At 41.2% G+C, this 12,343-nt stretch overlaps 1 protein-coding gene across 4 annotated transcripts in view; it reads left to right on the forward strand.

Moving 5' to 3' along the window:
• OSBPL1A (oxysterol binding protein like 1A) overlaps positions 1 to 12,343 on the forward strand; it is a gene marked incomplete at its 5' end in the record, with an annotated part of 76,698 nt that overhangs the window by 17,067 nt on the left and 47,288 nt on the right. For all 4 annotated transcript variants that reach the window (XM_084282481.1, XM_084282484.1, XM_084282482.1 and 1 more), the window contains 8 exons: positions 398 to 465; positions 554 to 598; positions 1,918 to 1,991; positions 2,071 to 2,134; positions 3,190 to 3,291; positions 4,517 to 4,642; positions 5,757 to 5,838; positions 10,087 to 10,193. In XM_084282481.1, the coding sequence (XP_084138607.1) occupies positions 398 to 465; positions 554 to 598; positions 1,918 to 1,991; positions 2,071 to 2,134; positions 3,190 to 3,291; positions 4,517 to 4,642; positions 5,757 to 5,838; positions 10,087 to 10,193 (668 nt within the window). The remainder of the gene's footprint in view (positions 1 to 397; positions 466 to 553; positions 599 to 1,917; positions 1,992 to 2,070; positions 2,135 to 3,189; positions 3,292 to 4,516; positions 4,643 to 5,756; positions 5,839 to 10,086; positions 10,194 to 12,343) is intronic.

The following is a 12,343-nucleotide window of genomic DNA, read 5'->3' on the forward strand; positions in this document are numbered from 1 at the left end:
GCTTCTGATCATTAGATTAATCATGAAAGCAAGTCCAGGAAATCTTTACGCAGATGTTATGCAGATTTTGTATTTGTCATCTGATTAAAGACACCTCCACCTTAATAATTGTGAATGTTCCAAACTGTTTTACAAAATTGAAGTGCTGAAAACAAATTTAAATAACTAAGAGCAAAGGCTCCCTTGGTGGCTGACAGAACTCTGTAGGGCAGCTCAGTGCCTGAAAGTTCAGAATCCTTGGTCATCTTCTGCCCCGGGGGAGCTTGGGTTCCCCGTTTCCAGTAAACTTCAGATGCCTGTGGGACCAGTGGGTTTGCACAGAGTTAGGGTGATTATCTTAAGCCAGTTGCATCTATTTTTTATCAAATTCTCATGCTTTGTCTTGGTTACTGAGCAGATCAGACACCCCTTGATTTAGCCCAAGGTGCAGAAATGAAACTGATACTGGGAGGTAAAACTGGAAAGGTAAGAAGTTTTGTACCCATTTAAAATGCCACTTGCAAAGGTTGTCTAGTTTTGAGCTACTCCTATATAAGCTTTAATTTTTGTGCAGGTTATCAACAAACCCTTGAGAAGATACGAAGGTCTCCTGTGGAAGGTATGTCTTAATTCTTTTTCTAAAATAGTGTATAAGATCTACAAGTATGTAACCTCCTGTACATAAGTAGCAGTTGATGGATGAGGGAGCTTTTCAATAATACAGAACTTGAGTATACTGGACAAATTACAAGTTGGCTGAGTAAAGCAGTTATTAGATTTGTGGCACTCTGATCTTAACCTCTGTCCTTAGAATTACGTCTTGGTAATTTTTCTGACAAGGCTTCACTATAGTAAAACATTGTGCCTTTATCTGTGTGATAGGCAAAACACTTCTTCCCTGAATAGGTGTGTGTTTAATTTATGACTAATATTTTGCCACAAGTTCAACTTCTGAAAATCTTTAAAACTTTCAGGGAAAATGTCAGTCAAGTGCTTGTTTTTCTATAATATTTAAAGAACTTTTTTCCCCGTTGAACTTGGTTTTTTAATCTTGTACAAGTGCTTTTTTATATTCCTTCATGAAATCTTTGAAGACTTGTTGAAGCTTTCTTCAGTGTAAATTTTCCTATTCGCACACACAAATATAAGAGCTGGTTTTTAAATCGAAATTACGTACCAAGACTTGTGAAAGGTAAAATTTTGCAGTTTAGATATCTTGATGTTTTGTTTCTCTTCTGATTTTCTTACAAAGTAGAATTGTGTGGTGATTAACAATCCCCGTAAAAGTAAAAAATAAAAAGCACAGTTTAAATATGTCAGTTGCTATATGACTGAATAGCAAACTTATCAAAGCTTTTGTCTTATGACATTTCCAGAAAAGAAAATAGCACTATAATTGTAAAGTATTCTCAGATGTCTGCGACCAACAAGATAGCCTGAAGAAGAGAAGGCCTTGGGGTAACCTCATTGAAGCCTTTCAGTACTTAAAGAGTGCTTATAAAAAAGGATGGAGAGCAGCCTCTTGCTTGGGAGAGATAATGATGGAACAAGAGGAAAGGGTTTTAAACCAGGAGAAGGGAGATTTAGATTAGAGGTTAGGAGGAAATTCTTCACTCCAAGGGTGGTGAGGCACTGGCCCAAGCTGCCCAGAGAAGCTGTGGATGCCCCATCCCTGGAGGTGTTCAAGGCCAGGCTGAATGGGGCTTTGGGCAGCCTGGTCTGGTGAGAGGTGTCCCTGAACATGGTGGGGGAGTTGGAACCATATGGTCTTCAAGGTCCCTTCTCACCCAAGCCATTTTATGATATGTAGCAGGTAAAATGTTTTCCTCATGACTGATGGTTTTCTGTAATCACCTTCAAGCAATCAAGCTCAATGGGAACTGTAACTGTTCAGCTTTTAACCTTACTTTTTTTCTGGTTTGGTTTTGTTTTCCTTAGAGCTCACGATTTTTTGGTTGGAAACTCTACTGGATAGTACTTGACCGTGGAGTCCTTTCCTGGTATCGGAGACAGTAAGTTCATTATTTAAATTTCTAATAAGTGATTTAAATAATTCCAACCTTTGTTACTAAATCTCTTTTTCTTTCAAAGAGCTGATGCAGTAAATAACGAGCATCGTCAGGGATGCAAGCATCTAACACAAGCTGTGTGCACGGTAGGAAGTGAAATAAGACTTGTAACTACTGTATGATTTTTTTTAATTTGTTGTTGTTTTGTGGTAGTGTTCTGTTCCTAGACGATGAAACCTTCAGCTAGGTTGCTAAGCCTGCCTATTATTTTTACTAAGTGAAAAAGCTTGCGCTGTTGCAAAAACCACAGTGGTTCTTGTCAAGTAAAGTATTCTGTGTTGCTTTTTAGCTCTTTCACTTCTTCCCAAAGTCCTGAAAATTTAAACAAACGTAAGACTTCCTGATAGTATGCCTCTTCAGTTGTGCCAAACAGTTATCTGTAGCATGTGATACAGAATAGCAAATAACTAGTTCCTCTTGTAGCTGTTGCTGACTACTAGTGACTGAATGTGTAAATTAAATTCATTTCAGATGAGAACAAATCGGTTCTGAAGTTGACTTCTGAGCACTTCCTTAAATTCAGTAATTCAGTTATGCTTGTTGGAATCCTTTTTGGGAAGGAATGGAGGGGAAGACAGTAAAAAAAAAAAAAAAAAAAAAAAGTCAGGTGTGACAATCCACCTCTCAGGAGAAAGAATAATTGTATCTCAGACTTTACTGCTGAAGTATGTGAGAAGGAAGGAAAGACGTATAATGTGCAGAAAGATGAAGTGCTCAAGGGGAATGCATTTAGGATAATCTCAGTACTTCTGTAGATAGCCTGTCCTAGATATGTAAACTGGCACCACAAGCTCTGTTACATATGTTCTTATATGAAAAGTGATTCTTTCCTTTTTATACCTACAAATTCCTTAACTTCAGTGGCTTTACACCATTACTGATATCTTGTCTGAATCAATTAATGCTATGCAAATATAATGTCTTGACATAACGAACTTCTATATTTTCATATGGGGTAAAGTGCAAGTCAGCACATTCTGCACAACTGTTCTGAGAAAGCTTTTTGTGAACCGTATCTGTTTTGCATCAAAATGGAGGCAAAAACTTCTGAGAGTAATTCTCCACCTTGCTTACTCTTACTGTTTTGCCTTTTCTTACTGCTTGTTTATACTCATTTTGTCTCTTCTCCCCATTGCTTTAGGTAAAATCTACAGACAGTTGCTTCTTTTCTGTCAGGTGTTTTGATGACACCGTTCATCGTTTCAAGATCCCTAAAAATAGCCTTCCTTCTCAAACTAGAGAGGTAATAATGGGCTTTTATTAAAGGCTTTAAGATGTAATGATTTCTATAATGAAAATATTTGGATACAGCTATCTATGGGTGCATTAGTGACAGATTCAGGATCTTGACTATCAGGACTTGGTAACGTAAGTGCATGTGTTAAATCTCTTAGCATGACTACAGACTAGCTTGCAGAAATGGGCATATTGTTGCTAGCATCTTTAAAACTAGTGCTTCCTTCTTTTCCAGCCCTTAGTCTGTATTGTGCCCTGTAGTTTAACTTCTTCTTTTTCATTAACTTCTCCATCCGGTAGATTTCTACTGCAACTTCCTTCTGTTGTACTTTGTCATAGTTCGTTATCCCAAACAAAAGGAGGTTTCATGATATGGTCTACTCTTAGCCAATTGCCCAGATGATATATAAATTTTTTTTTGGAGGGGGGAGGGGGTAGAAGATATGGGGGTGGGGACAACATGAGTTGTTTTTTTTTTTTTGTTTTGTTTTGTTTTGTTTTTTTGTAGTGTAGTTAGTACTGTACTTCTATAGGTGTGCAAACTAGACATGAAGTAGAGGTGGAGGCACCTGGAATGCTGCGTCCAGTTCTGGGCTCCCCAGTATGACAGATATATGGATATACTGGAGGGAGTCTGGTGAGGGGCACGGGTTGTCCAGAGAGGTTGTGGAGTTTCCATCCTTGGAGATATTCAGAAGCCATCTAGGTCAGGTCCTGGGCCAGCCCAGTGACCCTGCTTGAGCAGGGCTTGGACCAGATGACCTCTAAAGGTCCCTTCTAACCTCAGCCACCCTGTGATTCTGTGAGCAGGAAAAGAATCAACTTCTTAATTACAATAGCGCCTGAAGTTTTGTACATAGTTTGTCATGGAAAAGAAGGCTGACTTTGCCATGGAGACCTTGCTGTCTAAACAGAAAAACAAAGGTGCAAAATACATTCTCTACAGTCTTCTATTAATCGATATAATGTTTTTATGTGAGCTTGGATAGACTTGGGGAGTGACTGGCATTTGTACTTCAAGTCTGATCAGTTAAGTCCTAGCAGCACTCTGACCACATTGCATCTTATCTTGAATATGTTGAAATTTTTGTCAGTCTCTTCTGCTTGCTAAGATGTTACATCTTGCAAATGAATGTCATCTAGATAGAACGCTTTAATTTGCTCTTTTGCATATATGCTGTTGCCTTCTGGGGATGACCTTTGAAATGTATTAACTTTGTTTTTCTGTTCAGAGTTGGCTGGAAGCCATAGAAGACCACTCTGCCTATAGCACTCATTACTGCACACAGGAACAGCTGAGTAGTGATGATGAGGAAGATGATACAGTATCTGTTACAGATCTACAAGAAACTCTGAAAGTATGTACTAAATGCTTGTTTCATGTATCTAGGCAGTTGCACTGTTCCGTGCAGGGATACTTCAGTGTACTTTTGGCCAAAAATAATGGTTCTTCCTTTCCAGGGGTGCGTAAATGCTGCTTGTATTTGTATTGCTTATTGTGATATATTCCTGTTTGGAATGTGTGCATAAAATGACATGTTTATTGTAGTTAGAGGATGGTGTTTTTTTTTCTTTTCAATTTTACCAGCACTACTGTAAGGTAGAATGTTGTTTTTAAGTCTTTCGGCCAGGAGAGGGAGCCTTGTATACTATGCTTGTACTCTAGCTTTGATGTTACCGAAGTTAACCTTCAGCTATATGTACCTCTATAAAAGAGGCAGTGAAATGACTTAGAAACGAGCCTTTAACACCTCAGGACCCATCAGGTGTACTGCACAGCGATTGTTCAGGCCTCCGATGTAAATGAGTCGTCTTGTGATTATTTTAGTATCAAGGCTGGGATTCTTGTTTTTTGCTGTATGCATGCTTCTAAAACCCTTTCACTTTTTAATGAGGAGTAGGCAGAATTTCTGACTGTAATGCAAAAAAATAAATCATATGACTGAGCACCAAATGGTACAAGACAATGGCAGAAAGGACATGGGAGGATAACTGCTGCTGGCAGTTCCCAGCAGCCTGCTCAAGAAGGTGATGTTATCAATAGACAACTGCAAGTTCAAATGCAGGCTTGGGATTTGATCTTGGGATGTGTTCCTGTAAGTCTCTGTACTTGCCAGATGTCAGCTAACTTATGCATTTGCTTACTCTTGCCTTTCTTATCAAAGGGCAAGCAATGGCTTTTCCTGGGTTTTCAAACTTTAATAAAAAAAAATAAAAAGAAAAGGGAGAAAAATTGGAAAAGCAGAACATATTATATAATTTTGAGGTTTAGTTTGTTATGCTAATTTAAACAAAATTAGTGCATAAATCTTCTGTTTGCTTTTGCCTTTGAAGGTAATTCAAAAACAAATTCAATTTTTTTTAATATGTAATGCTCTTCAAATTTAAAAGTTTCAGTGTACTTAAGATAATAGACGTATGCTTTCCCTAGAACAAGGCCCTCCTGAAATCACTGCCCTTGTTCTCTTCCAGAAAGCTCAAGCATGCCAACAAAGACTCAGTAAAGAGATTTCAGACTTCCTTGCAATGGTTAAATCTTTGGATGTTACAAAAGGTAAAACTTACTCTTATAAAATGCAGTTTGTTACCAGGCAATTTCCTTTTCCTTTTTTCCTTAAGCAGCATGTACTTTCATTTCACTGAAATGATATTTTCAAACTCCTGAAGACTTATGACTGCTTTCCTCAATTTATTAGTGTCTATAAATGAAGTGAATCTACCCTTAGATGTTGTACTTACTGGGGAGTATCACAGGAATATAAGGTAGAGGTTTACTTTCAAGAACTTTTAAAATCTGTAGTTGGTAGTTTATTGCAGAGTGTGTCACCTGAAAAGCACAAATAGCTGGCTCTCTTCATGTAGATTCCTCCTTAAAGAACTTTTGTTGTAGTGAGTAGAAACAGTGAAAGCTTGGGGCGTAGTAAACAGGACACAAGCTGGAATTATAAAACTATACAGGGGAATGGAGGTGTGGTGTGATGCGATATATTCCACAGACTTCTGCCATGAGTTTCATGCCAGCTTTGAAGACTTCAGGATTTATTTTAAGTAATAAATCTTAAATTGACCTCTACCTGGAACTTCTGCAGCATAACTGACTGAAAATAACATAGGCATCAAGCTGTTAGAGATCAGAACACCTTAAATGTGTACAGTTCTTCATAGGTTAAATGTTCTTATAGGATGCCTTTCTGTGTTCAACTGTTGTGCCTTTGTAACCTCAGTGCATCTTAAATATTGTGACTAAAATTTATGAAGCTCAAACTAGAAGACAAGTTTATTTGCACAAACCCATACCCTTGTAATACTTGCACAAATCATACCCTTATAATAGCAATTTTCATGCCTGTACCTTCTCAATGAGGAGTCTTTTCTCCAAATGCCACTGGGGTCAGTTACTTTGTGGCATTAACCTATCTTGCTCAAGCTGGATACACTTGCTCTAAGTGGATACACTGAGCTTTTGCTTCACAAAGAAAAGTAACATTTTGTATCAGATGTGAGTCTTTTATGACTAAGACTGTAATTCACAGACAAGACTAATTCATAATACAACAAAACAATCGTCACAGAATCACAGAATGCTTTGGGTTGGAAATAACCTTAAATATCACATAGTTCCAACGCCCTGCCACGGGCAGAGACACCTCCCACCAGACCAGGCTGCCCAAAGCTCCGTCCTGCCTGGCCTTGAACACCCCCAGGGATGGGGCATCCACAGCTTCTCTGGGCAGCCTGTGCCAGTGCCTCACCAGCATCACAGTGAAGAATTTCTTCCTAATATCTTATCTAAACCTACAGTCTTTTTGTTTAAAGCTGTTACCCCTTGTCATACCCCATGTCCTTGTCCTTCAGCAACTGCAAGAAGTTTAACAAGAGCAAGTGCCGGGTCCTGCACCTGGGACGGGGCAACCCTGGCTGTACATACAGACTGGGCAACGAGACGCTGGAGAGCAGCCCCGCAGAGAGGGATCTGGGAGTTGTGGTTGACAGCAAGTTGAATATGAGCCAGCAGTGTGCCCTGGCAGCCAGGAGGGCCAACCATATCCTGGGGTGCATGAAGCACAGCATTGCTAGTCGATTGAGGGAAGTGACTGTCCTGCTCCACTCTGTGCTGGTGCAGCCTCACCTCGAGTTCTGTGTGCAGTTCTGGGCACCACAGTACAAAAGGACTTTAAACTGTTGGAGAGTGTCCAGAGGAGGGCGATGAAGATGGTGAAAGGCCTGGAGGGGAAGACACATGAGTGGCTGAGGTCACTGGGCCTGTTCAGCCTGGAAAAGAGGAGGTTGAGGGGAGACCTCATCGTGGTCTACAGCTTCCTCACGGGGGGGAGTGGAGGGGCAGGTGCTGATCTATTCTCTTTAGTCACCAGTGATAGGACCCATGGGAATGGTGTCAAGCTGTGACAGGGGAGCTTCAGGCTGGACATCAGGAAGAGGTTCTTCATGGAGAGGGTGGTCACGCACTGGAGCAGGCTCCCCAGGGACGAAGCATGGCACCAAGCCTGTCAGAGTTTAAGAAGCGTTTGGGCTGTGCTCTCAGACACATGGTCTGAATTTTTGGGTGGTCCTGAGTGGAGCCAGGAGTTGGACTCAATGATCCTTGTGGGTCCCGTCCAACTCAGGATATTCTATCATCCTATCACTGCACTCCCTGATAAAGAGTCCCTCTCCAGCTTTCCTGTAGCTTCCCCCTTTAGGTACTGGAAGGCCCCTGTAAGGTCTCTCTGGAGCCTTCTCTTCTCTAGGCTGCACATCCCCAGCTCTCTCAGCCTCTCTTCATAGGAGAGGTGCTCCAGCCCTCTGGTCATCTTTGTGGCCCTCATCTGGACTCATTCCAACAACTTCATGTTTTTCTTGTGCTGGGGGCCCCAGAGCTGAACACAGTACTGCAGGTGGGGTCTCATGAGAGCAGATAATCACCTCCTTTGTCCTGCTAGCTACGCTTCTCTTGATGCAGCCCAGGATATGATTGGCTTTTGGGGCTGCAAGCACACATTGCTGGCTCATATTCAGTTTTTCATCTACCATTACCCCCAACTCCTTCTGTGCAGGGCTGCTCTTAATCCACTTATAACCCAGCCTGTGTTCATGTTTTGGAATAGCCCCCACCCAGGTGAAGGACCTGGCACTTGGCCTTGCTGAACTTCATGAGGTTTACATGGGCCCACCTCTTGAGCCTGTCTCAGTCCCCTTGGGTGGGATCCCTTCCCTCCAGTATTTTGGCTGAATCACTCACTTTGATGTTGCCTGCAAACTTGCTGAGGAAATACTCAGTCCCACTGCCCGTGTCACTGACAAAGATGTTGAATAATACCAGATGTTAAAGAATTATTCTAAAATTTTCAAAATTATTATGGTGGTGGCTAAATTCCCTTTGGTAGATGTGGGAATGTTTTCTGACCCCACAATGCTGACCTGAAGAACCAATGAGGCCATTGACTTTTTTTCTTTTCTTTGAATATGCAGTTTGAATAAACAAAACCCGTAGTAAAGCAAAACCAGATGCTATCTCTTTCCAAGAAACTGCTAGTCTTGGCCAGTAGCAGTAATAAGTTCCTATTTTTCTTGTAATGAGTTTGCAGCTTCATGGGTCAGTGAACTGTTTACAGATTCACGCGTAATCTCTGTAGGTCTCAACAGAAAACTGCTGCAGCTCTCCCTGTTCTCAAAGTATTTGACAAGATATTTGGAGCAAGCCAGCGAGCTTGCTTTTGAGTAATATAAAAATGGCTATATTGGGGACTAGATACTTAAAAATCATTTTCTAGATGTCTGTCAACATGCCATTTATAAATCTAGGTATCTTTGGGATTTAAACATATTTATTACAAATGTGTCTCTGCCCCTGTATTCAGTGTGCTGCACCTCCTAGAGACGCTTGCTGTTCTTGGATGTTCTAAGCGGGAACTCCTAATTCCATTCAGATGGGAGCCTTGGTGTCAAAGACAACTAGTATGTGTTGTATGTGCTGTACCTTGTGTTCTGCACAAGGTGCAAAATAAATTCAGGAAGGTATTTTAAAGCTGTCATTGCTGAACCTTTACTGCTGTGGCATCAGCGTGGAGCTCCTGTGTTATAACGTGGATTCAACAGACCTAGAGGCTGGGACCACTAAAGGAACACTTAGTTTCATTGCAACAAATACACTGACTCAGAGAACGACGTGCTTCACTTCTGGGGAATTGCTGCACATCACGAAACTTGACAGATGAACTCAAATATTACTAAAATCTTGCTACCTGCTCTTTGTGTTATCGTAGTGTCCTTCTGGTTCTAGACATGACCGGCCATAGCACAATGCGGGGTGGCATTGCTATGCGAGCCATGCTGCTTATCTAGGAGATGACTCCATGAAAATATTATCTCCTCCCCCTTTTATTGATCAATATCCTTATAGCTCCCCATCTATTTTTTCAAAACTAAATCTTCAGCTGCATTGTCGTAAGCTTTTGCCTCCTGTATAAGTACCATGCTAGAAGGAAAAAACCTACATTTCTCACGTTAACTTATTTTAAACCAGTGTAGCGTCTTTTGTATTTGAATTCTCATGAGTCTCTTAAATCTAAACTAAGGTTAGACATTTGATCCATCCATGTGTCACTTATACCAATACTGGGTAAAGGATGCAAAAGAAAACCCATGTTTCTTCAGTGCTACTTTTGCTTGTTCTTCCCTCACGCTGACTTTCTGTAGAATATGAATGTTATGTCTGTATAATTTAGACAGAAAATAATAATTAAAAGAACCCTGTAGAATCCATAATGCCCCCCTAAAGCTACTAATCCTTTGGTACTTTCAGGAATACCTTCTCCTCTCCTACAAAAAGTTGATGTAGTCTCTGAAGTATCCCAGGAAACTTGTGAGGCCCTGGCTGACTGCCTCCACCTATTCACAAAGCAGGAAGGGGTATGTATTGTGCTGTGTGGGGGGTTTTATAAAGGGTCTGAATAGCTTAGTATGTTTTGCTAGCTCCCCTGCTTACCTGCTTTAAACAAAACAAAATAACAAACAAACAAAACACCAACGCATCCTTAGAATTTCATACTGGTGACAGGTTGTCATTTCACATGCTGAATGTCTAATGAAAGCTTGCTCTTCTAAAGACTAGCTAAGTTCATCTAAAAATGGATATCTTAGTCTTTCTTCTGAATGCTCAATAGTCTGATTTGGCTTGCAAACTGCTGCTTTTAAAGTTGAAATTGAATGCTTGAACTCAATGTAGCAGTTGCTTTGCTGATTCAAAGGTTAAAATATTGAATGTTTTTCTTCTTTATGGTGGCTAGCTGAAGTGTTGAACAGTACTGCTTCTGAATGTGTTTTCAGACCATGTGCTTAGTGGGTGTGTGAGTGATATCTGTTGAACTCCTGGCTTTTCCAGTGACAAGTATCTTGTGTGGTGCTAAACATAATGCAACCGCTTCAGTTTGGGTATATATGGCAAACTCATTACATCCTGGGTTGGAAGATCTAGAACTTCCCCCCTCCACCCCCTTAATCCCCCAGAAGACACCCTAGTGCCATGGAATAAATTTGTCTTCCCGAATTGTGGTAACAGTAGTGCTTCCCTTTAGCTCTTGTCATCAGCAAGCTACGTATCAAAATGAGGTTGTGTTCTTGCTGTTAGTCTTCTAGTTACTTAACAGTCAGCTGCAAACACTGGCTCCATTGTCTAGATTTGATTTAATATTTTTTTTCATTCCTTTCCAAGCCTTTTTGTCTCCAGTCACGAGTCTTCTAGACTTACTTGAGTCAAGCTCTAGCGAGAGAGGAACAAGAATTGCTTTTTAACATCTTGTTTTTTCCTTTAAGAAAATCTAATAGTGAAGTTGGCAGATCCATTTGTGGATGAGGGGGAAATTGTTACAACAGTGGGTGTATAGTGTTGGTTAGTATTCCTTAATTGTGCTGGCATCTTGCTCCGAGCAAGACTAAAATAGGTTTCCAGAGTGGAGTATGGCAAAACATATGGTGAAACTGTAGCTTCACCTTACTTGAACTTCAGCAGTCTTAGTAGGTGTTAAAGGCCTTGTTTCAATCTGGTAGCTCATGGATTTGGGCGCAGAGGGATAGGCAGAGGTGTGAACTTGAATTTCCACCATAGCTAGAGAAACCAGTCAGTCATGACAGGGGGGGATGTGATCCTGGGGAGTTTTGTCTCAAAATAGAATCCAGGGTTGTAAAGACACCAGAACTCATAAAGGGAAGGAACTACAGCAGCGATTTCTCCCTAAAACTTGAGCTTCTTGAAAAAGCACGTCCCTTAAGTGTTGCTGTGCTTAAACCCACGGTGTTTTTTGAAAGACAGAGCACTGCTATTTAGCATTCAGTGTTGATTTCCAGGCTGTAGTTCAGCTGGCATTGCAGAAGCGATATAGTGGGTTCTGTGTTAGCAAGTGACCCCACAGAAATCCTTTAATACTCCATCAAGTATATGGAACAGTAAAGTAGGTCTGCTGAAGTATCAAACTCTATTATAAGAACACTCATCTAAACAATACTTAAGAACAAAAATACCTTCATTTGTTTTTCTTCTGACCATGATCTCGCTGATGAAACAAGAAACAAGGCTCAGGTGTTGTAACTGGGAACGACTCTGAATGCTCCGCTCTAGCAAGAAGTCGCTGCTGTGAGCTTAAAACTGCCCAGCTAGCTTTGGGAAGGGCAACCAACTACAGCAGCTGTTTAAAAGCTTATTTCATGCCTGCCCTGCTGTTTCTGGGCCTCTTCCACTGCCCGCTGGGCTGTTTCCCTGCAGCTCATCTCAGGGCAGCTCCCTGAGCGCGCTGTTTCTGCCAGAGAGGAACTGCTTGCTCCACGCTGCCTGTGCCGTGCGTATCCCATGAAACCTGCTTCTGCCTCCAACAAACCCGTTTGCACCCTTTTATCTTTCCTCTTTAAGGAGAATTTCTTTTCCCTTCTGGGTTCAACCATCAGCACACCAGGCGCTGCTGCCTGGGTGCCAACTGAGGCAGCACGGCCCCATTTTGCCTCTCGGAGGCGAGTTTTGTTCCAGATTCCCCCCTCTTTAGGGCAAGCTGGAGCACAGGGAAACCAAA

The sequence above is a fragment of the Netta rufina genome (assembly GCF_964035555.1).
Source record: "Netta rufina genome assembly, chromosome: 2".
Classification (NCBI taxonomy): Eukaryota; Metazoa; Chordata; class Aves; order Anseriformes; family Anatidae; genus Netta; species Netta rufina.